Source organism: Notechis scutatus, chromosome 15 (assembly GCF_049901735.1).
Source record: "Notechis scutatus isolate UNSWTSFEM ecotype Mainland chromosome 15, rNotScu1.2, whole genome shotgun sequence".
NCBI classification, from domain to species: domain Eukaryota; kingdom Metazoa; phylum Chordata; class Lepidosauria; order Squamata; family Elapidae; genus Notechis; species Notechis scutatus.
The window spans coordinates 6,284,958-6,300,548 of NC_142023.1; the positions used below are offsets into that span (position 1 = coordinate 6,284,958).

General features: G+C 52.6%; 1 protein-coding gene across 14 annotated transcripts in view; it reads left to right on the plus strand.

Annotated features, from left to right (window-relative positions):
- Positions 1-13,875, plus strand: part of GRIN1 (glutamate ionotropic receptor NMDA type subunit 1) — a 33,691-nt gene extending 19,816 nt beyond the window's left edge. For 2 of the 14 annotated variants that reach the window (XM_026686550.2, XM_087944345.1), the window contains 7 exons: positions 504-652; positions 913-1,070; positions 1,478-1,639; positions 2,272-2,381; positions 3,582-3,727; positions 6,521-6,631; positions 11,762-13,875. In XM_026686550.2, the coding sequence (XP_026542335.1) occupies positions 504-652; positions 913-1,070; positions 1,478-1,639; positions 2,272-2,381; positions 3,582-3,727; positions 6,521-6,631; positions 11,762-11,830 (905 nt within the window). In that variant the 3' untranslated portion in view covers positions 11,831-13,875. Of the gene's footprint in view, positions 1-503; positions 653-912; positions 1,071-1,477; positions 1,640-2,271; positions 2,382-3,581; positions 3,767-5,116; positions 5,159-5,960; positions 6,027-6,520; positions 6,632-7,318; positions 7,367-10,453; positions 10,547-11,761 lie in introns of those variants that run through there. The other 12 variants (XM_026686551.2, XM_087944350.1, XR_015745449.1 and 9 more) reach the window with 11 other exon arrangements.
- Positions 13,876-15,591: the final 1,716 nt, after the last annotated feature.

Below are 15,591 nucleotides of genomic sequence, written 5' to 3' on the forward strand. Positions count from 1 at the left end.
CCTTGAGTCTGAGACCTCTCTCGGTCTCTTGTCTTTTCTTTTGGGTCTTTACAAGTTCCGCGTAGCAGATAATCAGAGTTGGAAGGGACCTTGTAGGTCATCTAGTCCAACCCCCCCACCCAAGTGGGAGACCTTACACCATTTCTGACAAATGGCAGTCCAGTCTCTTCTTGAAAGTCTCAAGTGATGAAGCTCCCACAACTTCCGAGGGCAACTTCTGTTCCATGGGTTGATTGTTCTCCCTGTCAGAAAATTCCTCCTTATTTCCAGGTTGAATCTCTCCTTGTTCAGTTTCCATCCATTATTCCTTAGCTGGCCTACAGGCACTTTAGAAAATAGCTTGGCCTCCTCCTCTCTGTGGCAGCCCCTCCAATATTGGAAGACTGCTAGCATGTCCCACCCCCCCGGTCCTTCTCTGTCAAGCACAGAAAAAACTTTCCATCTCTCCCTCTCCGACTTCAACGGATTCCTTTTTTTCTCTTTACTCTCTTGACTCTTATCAGGTGCCCCAAGAAGTTTCTCAGCTCGCATCCTTGGCATGGTCTGGGCTGGTTTTGCCATGATTATCGTGGCCTCCTACACTGCCAACCTGGCTGCTTTCCTGGTGTTAGACAGACCGGAGGAACGAATCACGGGCATCAACGATCCTCGGGTAACGAGAACAGCCTATCGCTTCCAAACAGACCTTCCGCTGGCCTGTGACTCGGGAAATGGCACTCAAATATTTCAGTGTATAGTGCCCCAAAGAGGGTGTGTTTCTAAGGATCACAAAAAAGCAAGATCTGTCAGTGTGAGGAAGGCTCCACAGCCCTGGCCATCCAATATAGCCCTGGTTCAGATTTGATGGAGAGCAAAGGGGTTAGGGGGTTGGGGAGCCAAGTAGGTAAAATCTTCTTGTTCTTCTTTTTCCAGTTGCGAAACCCTTCGGACAAGTTCATCTATGCCACGGTGAAGCAGAGCTCGGTAGACATTTATTTCCGAAGGCAGGTGGAGCTAAGCACCATGTACCGGCACATGGAGAAACACAATTACGAAAGTGCTGCCGAAGCCATCCAGGCTGTTCGGGACAAGTAAGTGTTTCGTCTGCGGCGCTCCCATCTCTCCCATGGCTTCTCCTCTTGGGGTCCCTTTCCTGGAGTAAACGATGGGTTTAGCTGACTCTTCCAGCACAACAGTTGCCTTTATAATAGGGAAAGAGATTGCAATGGGAAGGGAAGCCTGTCCAGTCTCTCCCAGGCTCAAGGAAGCCAGCCAGGCGCAGATGCTCTCTGCAGCCAGTTTAAGCCCCTTCTTGCTTTGAGATGATCTGACCACAGTGGAGGCAGTGGGCTCAGCGGCTTCCCCACACAGAAATGAGCAAACAGGCTCTTCTGATCAGTGGATACGGTGGGTGACTGTCTGGGTTTCCTTCGTCGTGCCTCGTTGCTTCAACCTCTCCCACGTTTACTTGATGGCCTTCCTTCCATCTCCACCACAGCAAGCTCCACGCCTTCATCTGGGACTCGGCTGTACTAGAATTCGAAGCCTCGCAGAAGTGTGACCTGGTGACTACAGGGGAGCTTTTCTTCCGGTCGGGCTTCGGCATCGGGATGCGCAAGGACAGTCCCTGGAAGCAGAACGTCTCCCTGGCCATCCTCAAGTCCGTACTCTGTCCGGTGGGAGGGGGGGCAGGGAGAGGGGAGAGCGGAGGGCTTTGGGAAAAGGGGGGCAGGTGGGATCAAAGGCCGGTATGCTTCTTTGAGCGCGACAATAGAAAGACAGCATGCCTCTCAAAACACTAGGCTTCAAAGATAATTTGTCAGTAGTTGACAAATCCCTGTGTCAGAGCCCCAAGCACACGACACTCTGTAGCTATTCACTAAGGGTACTAACTTAAGACAGGTGCAAACATCCGGGCGATGGTTAGACGGGAACAGGGAGTAGCGTTTCTGTAGTTCTTTGCTTTACTCACTGCCCTCCACCCCTGCCTCATTCCAGCCCGCTTATCTTGACTATGGGGCCAGTGGCTGGATAAGTCAATCCATCCCGATACAAGAAACACAGAAGAATGATCAATAATCCTATAAAACACTTGTGGGGGGCTTGGGGGAGGAGAAATCCTTCCTGAGAGGTAAGAGAGAGAGAGTACAGAGCTCAGTTTAAATCTCTCCCCATTGGAAAGCTTAGCTCAGGTTGTATCGGGGGCAGAGAAGGAAACCGTTTTCCTCTCCGTGCATCAGGAGTGGTTTCCTTCCCCAGAGAATCATCCGTGCCCCCTTCTTCTGCTTCCAGCCTCCACGAGAATGGCTTCATGGAAGAACTTGACAAGACTTGGGTGAGATATCAGGAGTGTGATTCCCGCAGCAATGCTCCAGCAACACTCACCTTCGAAAACATGGCAGGTAAGGTGGCTGCTTCCTACCTGCTTCACGCTCCCCTATTTTTTTCCCTTTGGACCCCCCCCCCTCCCCAACCTTTTCAAAAAAAAGCTCTCCTCCATTTCTTCCAATTCAGCATGTGTTTGACTTTAGTGATGTGTCAGCTGTTATCACAGAAGTCCCTAGGGTTGTAGTTGAATTAGCCTTTTTCTGGATCAGCATAACGGATTGAAAAGCTAATCAGTTGGAAGCGGATTTGCGCAACTGAAGGCCTATCGGTTCAAAAGCTGAGCAATCTTAACCAGGGTGTGACTCTACCCACAAGGTTTTCAACTGGCAGGGTGATATGTACCCAATGGGAGTGGGAGTAAGGCAGAACCCCGGGGCTGCACCCAAAGACCCACTGGTGAAACTGGGCTGAGTTTGGTCCCTGGGGGGAGGGAAGCGAGCCCACGCTTCCCTCAAGTTGTCCTTGGGATCCGAGAGCCAGGCTCAGACATCAGGCTGTCCGTACCGGCGGTCATGCCTAAAAAGCAATACGGAGGGTTCCGTCTGGCTGAGGGCCACGGCCACGAGGAGAGAATGCTCAGCTACCAAGGTTGCCTCGGCAGCTTTTGGCAACCTGGAAGCTGGAGCCACCACGAGAGCCAAGCGGCTGCTCTGATATCCCTAGTTGAGCCACGGAACCATAGGATAAAACCTGGCTTTGCTCGAATGCTGCTAATCATGGAGCAAACGGCTTAGAGTGCACTTTATTGTCACTTTAAATGTATACTCATTGGTATGCATTAAAATGAAATTTAGTTTGTATACAGCTCTCAAAGGGTCACCCCCTCCAATATGCACGACATAAACACAACAGAAATAAATAAAAATGCATATGCCCGCCTCTACGCCCACGAGGAGATGGGTACGCTCAAATGCCTCAGCCAAGAATGGAAAAACCCAACCCCCTTTTTTGGCCTGGGAGGTGTGTCCCCTCCTATCCCCCTGCCAGTCATCAAAGGAGCCCAGCTCGAAGCAATGGCAGGGGTCCTCGCCTGGCACTGCCAATACACCAGACCTCTCCACTGGGAAGCCTCCAACAAAGTGGTTGTCCCGGGGGCTTCTGTGCCCGAGAGGGGTGTTTCCAAAGGGCTGAAGCCTTGAGGAAGGGGAGCCGGAGAAGGCCCCGCAGTCTCCGTCCAGATGTCTCCTTTGGGTTAACCTTCCTGCTTGTTTCAGGTGTCTTCATGCTGGTGGCTGGAGGTATTGTGGCCGGGATATTTTTAATATTCATAGAAATAGCATACAAAAGGCATAAAGACGCCCGGAGGAAACAGATGCAACTGGCGTTCGCGGCAGTTAATGTGTGGCGGAAAAACCTGCAGGTAGGACAGACCGTTTTTAGAGCGACACCTCCAAAACAGGTGCGGTTTTTTTTTGTTTCCCATTACTTCACCCAATCAGTGACTACCGTGCTACGTGGGGTGCCCAGCGGCCTCCCTTCCTGCTCGCCACTGGCAGAGGCAGCAGTGCCACGGGGGTGGAGGGAGGAAGGTGTGGGGGGGTGTTACACACACGCCCCAAGCCCCGTCTACTACTTTCTGAGGAGGCCAGTGAAGCACTCTGCAAATCCAGAGATTGGACAGGCTGGGGGCCCTCAGCCAGCTTCCTCTTCCCTGGCTGTGGCCCAGCAGGGCCCTTCTCCCTCTCCCCGTTTCTGTCCTGGCCATTCAGGAGTCCAATGCTGGGAAAAAATGGTGGCACCCTAAGGCTGCGATGAGGGGAGGCCTTAGGCGATCCAGTGCACGGCTGTGCTTCCAATTATGTGGCTAAAGATGACAGTCACGCCACCGATGGCCCTAGTTCCTTTAGCATCGCCTCCTTTGTCAGAAGAGGAGAGTAGAAGGGCAACTTTTCAAACGAGCACAAACCTGCACGCTCTTTTCTCATCCTTTCACATTCCAGCAAATTGGGTCAAGGTCAGGGGGCTCGTGTTACCGGCCATTTCTCCCCACTCCCCTGCTTGGGGTCTGTACAGGACTTAAGCCAGAATCTTAAGCCAGATCCCCGGCTTGCCCTCCTCTTCGTGCCAACGCCACCCACGAAACCAACCAGGTTTCGGCCATCAAATCAGAACGCCCTGTTGCTGAGCGAGCGAGGACATCTGCAGCCGCCTTCAGTGTCCCAGACGGAGGCCGCTGGCTTTTGAGGCACCGTATCTTAAAACGGCGTGCCCCGCAGGCCACCCTCTCTCATCTTACGGAGAAGCACGAGAGAAGCGGTTTCAGAGTAATACCACCCCCCTTTTTTTTTGTTTTGCAAGGCAGCCCCAAGAAGTCCCTTGTACACAGAAGGGAAAGCGAAGAGAGTTCTGGCAGTCCATCTCCACCTGGTGCTCCTCCAGCACATTTGAGGCTGGGGGGTGGGTGGGTGGGTGGGTTTGGGAGGGGGGAGGATACCAGAAGAAGGCAAGCCAGCCGATGGGGAGCCGCCCGGTCACACAACCATCAATGATCCGATGAACCTCCCTCGATTACCTGCCCTGCCCAGCCCCACAGCCATGCCGGAGGGGTAAATCCAGAACAAGAGCACATTAGTCACTGCCATTTTTCACTTGCCAACTTTCTAGAAAAAGTCCTGCCCTGGGCCATGGGAGGGGTAGGGTGGGGAAAGACTCCGTGGGGCGGTCAATCAAGCATGCCACCCCAGGGCTGATAAATAAACAGAGAACGAATGCTAAGAGATCCGTTTGACAATGTAAGACTTTTTCACAGGAGGATTCCTCAGACCACTAGTATCTGGTACATTGCTAGAAGGTAGGCAAGTGGAAAGATTTCTTTCTTCAAGAAAAAAAAAAAATATTTACAAAAAAGCAAATATATATCTATAACTTTTTTTGTTTGGTTTTATTTTGCTACCTGGGGAAAAAAAAAAAATCACAGTTTTGCCCATGGCTATTTTTGGCAAGGCCATGGGAAGGCGCCAAAAAAAAAAAAAAAAGAAAAAAAAAAAAGGAAAACCCAAAACAAAAAAAACCCACCCCCTCCCCTCCCGCCCTCTTGCTAGCTTTTCTTTTTTCTGTGCATGCGCGTCGGAGTCATGGAGAATAACTGGAAAGGAGGAGGAAATGTATCCCCCCGCGCATGCTCCATGCACCAGTGGGATACATTTTTGGTCACCCCCATCGTGGGCTGGTAGAACCACACCTGGTTTCACCTTTTCCTCTCCCAAAGGGGTTAAAGAGAAAAAGAATGGGAAGAATTCGGATCGGCTGGGCTCCCCCACTCACCCTGTCCCGCAAGAAAAGCAAGTACCCCACGGTGCTGACCAGGTTTGACTGCCTACCACCCAACAGCTGTCTTTTTTTTCCCCCCCTCTTCATTCTGTTTCTTTGAGTTCCTGGCATCCTTAAAGTATCATTCAGAATTGTAATGCTTTGCTTATTCCCTTTCTTTTCCTTGTGTTTAAGTTTTAATTTCAAGAGGTTTTTGTTTTGTTTTGTTTTGTTTTTATTATTTTACTTTACGTTGAAAAACAAGTTCAAGTTTTACGCCAAGCATCGCTGAAATTTTTGGAATACTTTTTTTTAACATACAATGACCTTCTCTTCCAATGCAGTCCTCTCTCTCTCTTGTGGCCGTAGGATTCACCTTCAGAAAAGGCCCCGAGCATTTTTATTTAGTGGTAGGTGAAAAGTGTCTCACCTCTCTCTCTAGTTAGGACAGCTGTGACAGGAAGGAAGGAAGGAAGGAAGGAAGCAAGGGGCAGGGAGTGAGATGTTCCCCTAGGGACCCCTGACGCCGTGTCTGTGTCTCTCCTGGGGTGGCCAGTGAAGCAGCTGAGGCATCTGGAGTGCATAAAATGCAGTGGAAAGCCAGCTGCTGGCTCTGCCCCCCACCCCACCCCATGCCCTTCTCAAGGGGATCCTTCCCACATCTCAACTTAGTTCCAAAGGAGACCTTCAGACCGATCGGCCCTCGGGTAGCGCCCGAGCCGAGGGTCAGGGCCTCGTGTGTGTCTGGGACCGAGAGCCATCAGGAGATGGTAGGCGTTGCCTTGGCCCTAGAAGACAGACCAGAGACGTATCCAGGATCGTGACATGGGGCTGTGTTCATCTAGGTGTAGAGATCCAAGCCACCCAATGGAGATCTAATCGCTTATATACATATTCATTTTAGGATAGAAAAAGTGGTAGAGCAGAACCAGACCCTAAAAAGAAAGCCACTTTTAGGTCCATCACCTCTACCCTGGCCTCCAGCTTCAAGAGACGTAGGTCATCCAAAGACACGGTAAGAGGAAGAAAAACAATTGTGCCCTCTTTCTTTTTCTCACTCTCTCTCTCTCTCTCTCTCTTTCTTCTTCTACCATCCCATCAACTACCACACACCCATCCCAAAGCTGCCCGTGTGACCTACCATAGCCTCATGTCCGTCAAGAGTCAGTCGGTCAGTCGGTCAGTCAGTCAGTCAGTCAGTCAGTCAGTGAGTCCAGTCCCGTGTCCCTTCTTGGCAAGTTTCAAAGCCAAAGAGGGCAAAGGAGGCTTATGAATGCTTTGTAGTGTCCTGTGAAGAGTTTGGAGATAACTGCAATGAGTTCCTTGTTCTAGTTTACTTCTTTCTTTCTTTTGGATTCTTTTCTTTCATTCTGTTTAGAATTGTGGTTTAAGTTTTGCTCACTTTACTGATACCAACAAAAATCAGCTCCCCACCTCCCCTCAATGTTTTCTGAGTGTCCCTGTCCCCGTTTGTACCTATACGCTTAAAAATGGTCCCCGACCCCTCCTGCACTCACAGTCCCCCCCCCTCCCTCTAAATTCTTCCCTTCTAAATCTGGACAATGTCTCACCTCACACACTGAGCCACATGTTCATTGTATTCTTTACTTGTAACTTCTGTTTGTGTTTTTCAAAAGAAAGAGGACATTTTTTTAAAAAACAAAAATATTGTTTTACTTTACTTTTTTTTTTTGTGAATAAGCGGCAAGTTTCTGCTTGTAACACTTCGGACTGAGCTGTGCAGGCTGGCAATCAATAATTCTTTGGAATGTAGAGCTCTAGAAAGCAAAGTGTGTTGGTGTGTATCTGCCCCCAAACCTTAGCAATCCAGTCCAGTGAGAGAGAAAAAAAAATGCTCCTCTGTTTTAAACCCAAACACCCCGGCCAAAGGAGAAGTTCATGGAAACACTTGCTCTTAGCTTTCTGCTTTTCAACACGCCCCTCGGCGGGCTGCATGTAAAAGTGGACCAAGGGAGGGCATCTCCCATCTGCATGAGCTGGACTGCATGTTGAAATGTTTGGGAAGGAGGCCCTGGCATTTCTCTTTTCTGCTCTGCAGCACACCGCCAGGAACTGGCTCACAAAACTATTTTTTTCTTGCAGTGAGCTTAAATAAAACTTTAAAATATTTATTTTTATTTAAACGGGTTTTTTTTTCCCCCTTTTGAGGGAGGGTATCGTTCATAAAGAGGGTTTTACTACAGGAAGCTACCAAGGAAGGCGGAGAGTTTCTCACTCCACCCCCCACCCCACCCCAGAGTAAGGCAGGAGAAAGTGAGAAGGTTTTCCCAAAAGACTGGGCAGGTTTTGCGGCTGAGCTCAGCCACATGGAACTCAAAAACTTGGACCTGTAGAAGAAGAAGAAGAAAAACAAACAAACAAAACTCAAAACCTGCAAAGGAGGAAGGACATTCAGATCCCAAAACTTCCTCTGTCCAATGCACCTCGAAGGAAAGCTCTGAAGAAACCACTTCCTTCCATGGGTGCTAAGGACAAAGGAGCACAGCGTAGGGCCAGGGGACTGTCGGTGCTCCCCCAAGATACTGGCCCAGTTTTGTACGAGGGAGACGTTCAACCCCCCCCCAACCCTGTCTCTCAGAGCAGCCCCTAAGCTGGGGCTACTTTAAAATGCCTCCTCCTTCCACAGGCCCTCGGGCAGCCTTTGGGGCAGAGTCAGAGGCTGGAGGTCTCCTCCCGATGGATAGGTACGTCCCAGGAAAAGGAGCCCAAACGGGGTTCTGGACAAGGGTATAGCAAAGCCAGCTAAAACAACAGCCTGCCTGGGAGTCGAGCCACCCCAGTCACTCTCCCGGAAGCCTCTTTGGGGGCATTGAGTCACTAGGCTGAACCCTGTACTGGTGCACAAGACACACAGTGCCCTCTTGCAAGCAGTCCTAAGTGGGACGGAAAAGGGAAGACGCCCATTGGCTTAGCAGGGCGGCCTCCCTATCGCACACAGCCCCCTTCCTATCGGCACCTTAGGAAACCTTTAAGGCAGTGACTCTGTCTGAACAACGTCCATCAAACCCCCTACCCCACAAGGGGACCCAAGGCAGAGACCCCCTCATTCCTTCCCCGTGACCCACTCTTGTGGGGGATGGGATATGGCCCAGCAGAGCCACCTGGTGCTCCCTTTCTGGCCCCCAGGCATCTCTGGCCGAAGGCCCAGCTCCCTTCTCTCTTGAGGGAAGGGCAATTGGCCCTGCCATCGTGGGGCAGGGAGGGGCCAGGCAGCGGCTTCCCTCCCTCACTGCCGCCAAGGCTGGCAATGTGGAGGGCACAGCAGCAGCAGCTTGGCCTGAGGGGAAGCCCCACCCCCAGATTACAACTCCCAGCAGCTTCCTTTTTGGGCCACGTAAGAGGAGCCCTGCAGGGAAGGGCACCTGGCCAGAGGCAGAGAGCGCCTGAGTAAAACAGGGGGGGCACGGCGGCCCCCAGGGTGCCTCTCTTTTGAACGGCGCTTGGTTGGCAGCGGGTGCTCTTGAGCGTTTGCACTCTCCAACTAGCCTCCTTGCACACCCTCTGGCTGGCCTCTTGCAAATAGGGCCCGGAGGGGTTCCAGGGGCCCCAACTCCACTTCCTCGAAGCGCAGGACTGTGACTGCTGGCAGGGCCCCTGGGGCTAGCCTTGTTTGCCAAGGGCCACTCCAGGAAGGGAGCCTATCTGGGCCTTACTTTGCCCAAGCTAGCCACGCCTATTCTGCTCACGGCAAAGAAATAAACGCGGGGGAAACCTTACCCTTTGCAGCCGAGCCTTCCGGTTCAATTCCAGTCTATCCACGCCTCCCCAGTTTAAAATGGAGCCCAGCCTAATGTGTGTGGTTTTTTTTAAGGCAGGCTGAGCTGCGTCCAGTGCCAGCCTCCGGGTGAGACTGCCAGCAGCAAATCGTTGGTCCCAGTAAGCCCAGGGCAGGGCAAGGCAGGCACAAAACTTCTGTGGAAGAAATGGTCCCTCCTCTCCCGAGTCCCAGCGACAGAAACTCTGACATCCGAGGATCCATCCTTGGAGACCTGGTTTTGTCTCACGGGGTCAGAGAGCGTTTCCAATTCTAGGTTTCCCAGAGAGGAATGGGCTGGAAACGGACTCAAAGACGGACGAACTGATAGCTGTTGGTTACGCCTGTAAAATCCCTTTCCCATCCTACTAGAACGCAGGATCAGTGGATCACAGCGATCCACGTGGCAGTTCTGGGCTGGGGGGGGGGAAACGCCACAAAATTAGCGGGTAGCTTTCCCAGCCCTGATGTCCCATGGCCACCTCTAGTTCAGGCAGCTTTCATCCCAAGGGCCCAGGGAGGCCACAAAGCAGGGCCCTCGCAAGGGGCGATTAGGCCGAGGACGTCGACTCCGCCAGGATTTCTGCAATGCTCACAAATCCCCCAAGGTTTCTGTCCGGCCACGATAGGAACCAGAGGCCGGGCTGGATTTAATCCAGTGAGCCTTCAGGGCTTTTGTTAGGGACCAAAATCAGCATCAAGCAGGAAGCGGCCTCTGCGTCAAGGCACAGACACAGGAGCTAGCTGAGTGGGCAGATCCGTGGCTGCGTTTGGAGGCCACGGCGGGTCAGGCAGGTGAAAAACCCTTAGACTGCAAGTCTCGAGTGAAGAAGAGAGACAGGTTGACATGCGATGAGGGGAAGGGTTGTTCTCAATGGGTTGCTCAGTCTTCTCGAAGGGCAAATGCTGCAGGTTTGTTGGGCGGGCAAAGTGGCATTCTGTGTGGGGCACCGTGGTGAGGGTCGATGCTCTTTGCACAGCTGGATTTTGCCTTTAACTCTGGAACTGCAGCCAATGCCTCTGTAATAGACCATGTGCCATTCATGCGCCTGCTCCCTACAGACAGCCCCGCGATGTCACCACGCCCAGCATCCGTGAGCTGCAGTGCAGATAGCCCTGTAGAGACTCCCGGCTTCAGGAGCTGCTCAGCACAGGGTGGGCTCTCGTCCTGAATGTTGATTGACTTTTGTCCTGTACCCACGTCCTGTATTACGGGGGTCTGTAATGGGCAAGGAGCGTGAGGGCCCAGGCAGGGGCGAACGGCAGGCCCTAGAGAGCCCGGGAGGAGGGCGCCAGGAGGATGCGGGGGGCAGGAGGGGAAGTGGCCGGGTTTGGGGGAGGTCGGCATGAGCATTCTCTGAAATGTCCCACCTACAAGGAAGAGACGTTGACTGGCCGGACGTTGGTGGAACGCCAGGGCTGTCACGGCTGAAACGTGCCAGGAGGGGAATTAGTTGCTCTCCAGGCAGTTGAACCAGAGGGCCGCAGAGGCTGTCATGTAACACGTCCACCCACCCCACCACCCTGTCCCAAGCGGGGAATCCCTGAGAGATGATGCAGGTCTCTGTTGTCCCGGCAGGCAGGCGGAGGAGGCGGGAGAGGAGAGCAGCGGTCCAGCTTGGGGGCACCAACCATTGCAGCACTGCCACCAGGCAAGGAGGGGGCAAAGGAGGCCACGGCTTCCCACCGGGCATTCCCTTCGCATTCTGCTCATGTGTGCCAATCATTCGGTTTTTTGTTTTTTTTTAAAAAAAGGTGTTCACAGCAGCACTTTTTAAAAAAAATATCTGGGGCAATTTGAAGTTATTTTTGCCACGAACTATTGCTAGTAGCTTTGAACTCTCTAATGAATGTCCTAGTAATAAATTGAGGGGATCTGCTTTTGTTCCCCAAAAGGTTTTCCTCCAAGAGGGCGAACAAGCACTGGTCCTCCCTCTTCCAGCAGGGACAGCAGAGACCCTTCCGGAGGCCTTGTCTCTACACACCCCGCTTAGCAATTACCTCCCCAATTTATTACAAACCAGGCTAATTTGAGTTGCATCCTTCTCCACTCCCTGGCCACTGAAGCCATGTCCCAGGGTGCTAAAACTAAGTGGGAGAGTGCCACCGACTCCTGGTGGCTCTGGGGAAGAGACTTTGGGCCCGGCCCTGGCCAGGCTTCCCTCGTGGGCTGCATCCTGTGCAAGGGGACCTTCCACTGGCACTCCGCGCGCGCAGGCTGCGGCCCGAAGCGAGGGGCAGAGAGGGCCCCGTGCATCATCCCTCAGCGATCTCCCATCGGGACCTGCGTCTCAGTTGCATCAGCTGCTCGCAGCCGACCCTGCCCCGCCTAACATCCGGCCTGTCTGTCTGTCTGTTTGTCTCTTGCAGCAGTATCACCCCACCGACATCGCTGGGCAACTCAACCTCTCTGACCCCTCGGTCAGCACCGTGGTCTGAGATCTCGGGACGGACCAATGGAGACTCCGAGGGACCTTCTGGAGACACCAAAGGGAAGCCTTGGCTATCCACCCACGGCGTCTGCATTGCTTCCTTCCCTCCGGCCCCGATAGACCCCTGCTTTCTCCAAGGGGGACCAATCTCACTTGCGGCCTTGGGATGAACTACTAAACACCTGGGGCCTGGCGGCACCTCCGTTTTTTTCTAGAGCATGACCTCCATTTACTTCTCCTCCAAGACACACAGAGAAGGTAGTTCTGAGGGAGACACACACACCCCACCGCCACCAAGGAGAGGATGGATGGCACATCGGACCGGGTCTCTTGGGGAAGAGGGGAAGAGTCTCGTCATTGTTACCTGCATGCACTGAACCTCTTAAGCCCACCTTACTTCACCCGACGGTTTCCAGATTGTATCGGGACAGCGAAGAGGCCCCCAGCCCCACAGTTCATCACTCCCTATGTTTATATATAGCGTTCTGTAAAAAAAAAAAAAAAAAGGCCTGTCAGTCCACCACATCCCACCCAGTGAGCCCCGTGGCCCTTTTTCGGCTGCCAGTGTTCCCTCAGGACAGCCAAGGTTTTCTCTGACGGGGAAGGGAAGGGGGGAATCTCCCCGTCTCTCTCTGTTTTGACTACTTCTTAGTTCCTTTGTGAAACAGAATTTTAGCCAACCCCTCCCACGCCTCCCACCTGGTAAAGCAACATTTCCGGTAGGACAGGAAGTTCCCAGCTTCTCGGCGACGCTTTGCTGGCTGCCGATCCAAATCTCCAGCTCGCTCCTCCTTTGCAGAAGACAGAAGTGCTTTCTCTGCCACGGACGGACGGACGGACAGATGGATGCCGGCGCTGACCCCTTTGCTCCTTTCCTGGGCTGGGATCAGGGGTGGCAGCCTTGGAATCGTTCCTCTCTTCTCCCATGGTTACGGCTACGTGCATTGAGATTTCTAACAAACCTCCTCTGGCAAACAGGGCCCTGCCAAGATCTTCTAGCCTTTGAGAGAGAAGGTCCCAGTTCTTTCCTCCCCTGGCCCCAACACAGTGCTCCTCAGAACCACCCCTTCCCCACAACCCATTATCCCGTGGTCCAGCATGTGCCACTGCCTTCTGGAAAGGAAGCCAGGCCTTCTGGCTCTCCAGCTGAGAGTTATCGTGTTGGTTCTCTTGACCCTCGATCCTCACGATATTTTTCATTTCCACACTCAGGAGGACCAAAGTACCAGCCTTATCCCTACTCCAGCTGCTCTTTGCCGCCTAATGCTGGCTTGTCTCCTACGATGGTTACAAGTTTGACTTAGCTAATCCTATAAAAATACCCTTCGGGTGTTAAACTGGAAGCCCAAATTTGTTTTTGCCATTGTGGGTGCAGAATCCCAATCCAGATTAAGATCATCCCATTTGGTCCAAAGATGATCTGCTCTGTCGAGAAGCAGGAGCGCCCCTTCGTCTCTCCCTCTCCGTGCCGTGTGGTCAGAGCCCAGGGGAGGCCGCAGGGGCCAGCCGGCCTCGCCATGCAGCCATGGAGGCCTGGGCAGCTCCGAGTGAGCGAGGCTAGAGTGTCGCTCCGGTGCTGCCAGCGCTTCTGAGAGCCAGCCAACCTGATTCCGCACAGTTCACATTGCAATCGCCCAGGGGTTAGCAGAGTAGCGCCAACTTGGGTTGCCTCTCAAGAACTCCCAACTTGGAGGAGGCACCTCAACACACAACCACCGCCTGCTCCTTCTACCGGATCCCCCCACACACACACCTTATGTACCCTTCAACCTGGATCCTAATTTACCAAACTGGACTGTGTGCACCTACATGGGTTCTGTACGTGCTTACTCAGTAGTGGGGCCCGTTGCATTCACTGGGACCTTCTCCTAGGTAAGTAGAGATGGACCTGTAATTCTGACCAATCTTTTTGAAATAAAGCAAATGACCTTGGACAGGTGCCCAGAGCCGGACTGAAGAAGCCGTGTTCAATAATTTAGAGTTATCATACTTATGTATAGTTCTGCTATGGGTTTTTGTAACAGTGAATTTAAATCCATTAATTTAAAACGACATATTCATGCCTCTGTGTGTGTGTGTGTGTGTGCGTGTGTATCTGCAAGGATACTTCTTTGTTTAAATTCACAGCAAAGAGGAAAAACAAGAGGCAGCAGTCTATATTTTCCTTCCTCAGTCTGAATTTAAAATAAAATTTCCACAAAGACTTGCCGCAAAGTCTTTCTCTGCTCCTTTACAGGCCCTGGGGAAGACTGGCTGGTCGATGTTTCTCCCAATTCCCCAGACGCAGCCCGGTTTTAGAAGTCAGCTGTAAAAGAGGGGCCAAACACGACAACTCTGGAATTTTGGATGGTTCAGCAAAAATAAATACTGAAAATACCTGACAAGTTGCAGTAGCTGGAAGCATAAGATGCCATGCGAGGTGGAGGTGGAAGTCACCTGCAGAGACTGGAGAAGATACCACACTGAAGGCCCAGCAGGAGGAAAAGGGTTGCTTGGAGAAGGAAGGGAGGAAGGAAGGAAGGAAGGAAGGGAGGGAGGGAGGGAGGGAGGGAGGAGGGAGGAAGGAAGGAAGGAAGGAAGGAAGGAAGGAAGGAAGGAAGGAAGGAAGGAAGGAAGGAAGGAAGGAAGGAAGGAAAAGAAAAGAAAGAAGAGAAAAGAGAAAAGAAAAGGGATGCTTCTGGGGAAAACAGGAAGGGAGCCTTCAATAATTCTTTGCAGGTGGAGGGCGGAGCTGGCGTCACGACGATACGGCATGCGATCTCGGAGGTCTGAGATCTCGGAGGTCTGAAGAAATGATGGTGGGACCAAGCAGGAGATGGGATTGGGTCTCCCAGATCACATGGCCATCAGGAAGGCACTGGATTTTAGCACGTATATCATGGCTGGAAAGGCTGGTCTCAAGACATGGCCTAGTTGTGGCTTTGTTGTTTCCGATTAGAAAACGGGCACCATTTTTTGGCTTCAGAAAACACAACACCTGCCATGTAGCCCCATCCAACCAGCCCAACTGAAGTGTGTGTTGGGGGGGGGTGTCAGGGAGACGTTCTCCGACTGCCAGGTGGAAGGTGAGCTGCTTCCTGAGCCACTCCGAGGTTGGCAAGCCAATGCCCGGCTGTGCTGTCCCTCCAGGGCAGTGCCTGTTGGGCCAAGCTCCAGCAAGGAAAGGATGCACAGATACCCCTCTGGTTCCCTTGACAAGCTAGGCTTCACTGGGCACCAGAGGTGGGTTATTCAGCAGGTTCTGGCCGGTTCTGGAGAACCGGCAGTGGAAATTTGGAGTAGTTTGGAGAACTGGCAAATCCCGCCTCCGACTGGCCCCGCCAATCCCATCTATTCTCCGCCTCCTGAGTCCCAGCTGATCGGCTGGGTTCTTCTTTGGTTGCCCTGCCCAGGAGAACGGAGCTGCAAAGCAGGTTAGTGGGGTGGGGAGGGAATGGGGATTTTGCAGTATCCTTGCCCTGCCACGCCCACCAAGCCACACCTACAGAACCGGTAGTAAAAAAAAAAATTGAATCCCACCACTGCACGACATGGTCAGCCTTTCTGCTCCAGCTTAGACCTGAACGCTGTGTATTCCTCCCCGCACCCCCAGCCCAGACTAGGACTGGCTCACGCCTTGATTTTCCCTTTCCAAGGAGAATAAGGGGAAGCCCCCCGGGCCTGCGCATCATGGGTATGGTGGTGGTAGGGGCCCCCACCTTGGTATTCAGATGTTCCCTGGTTGAGGACAAGGAGCCCAACCCTGCTCTCCCCATTTCCTGTCAGTCA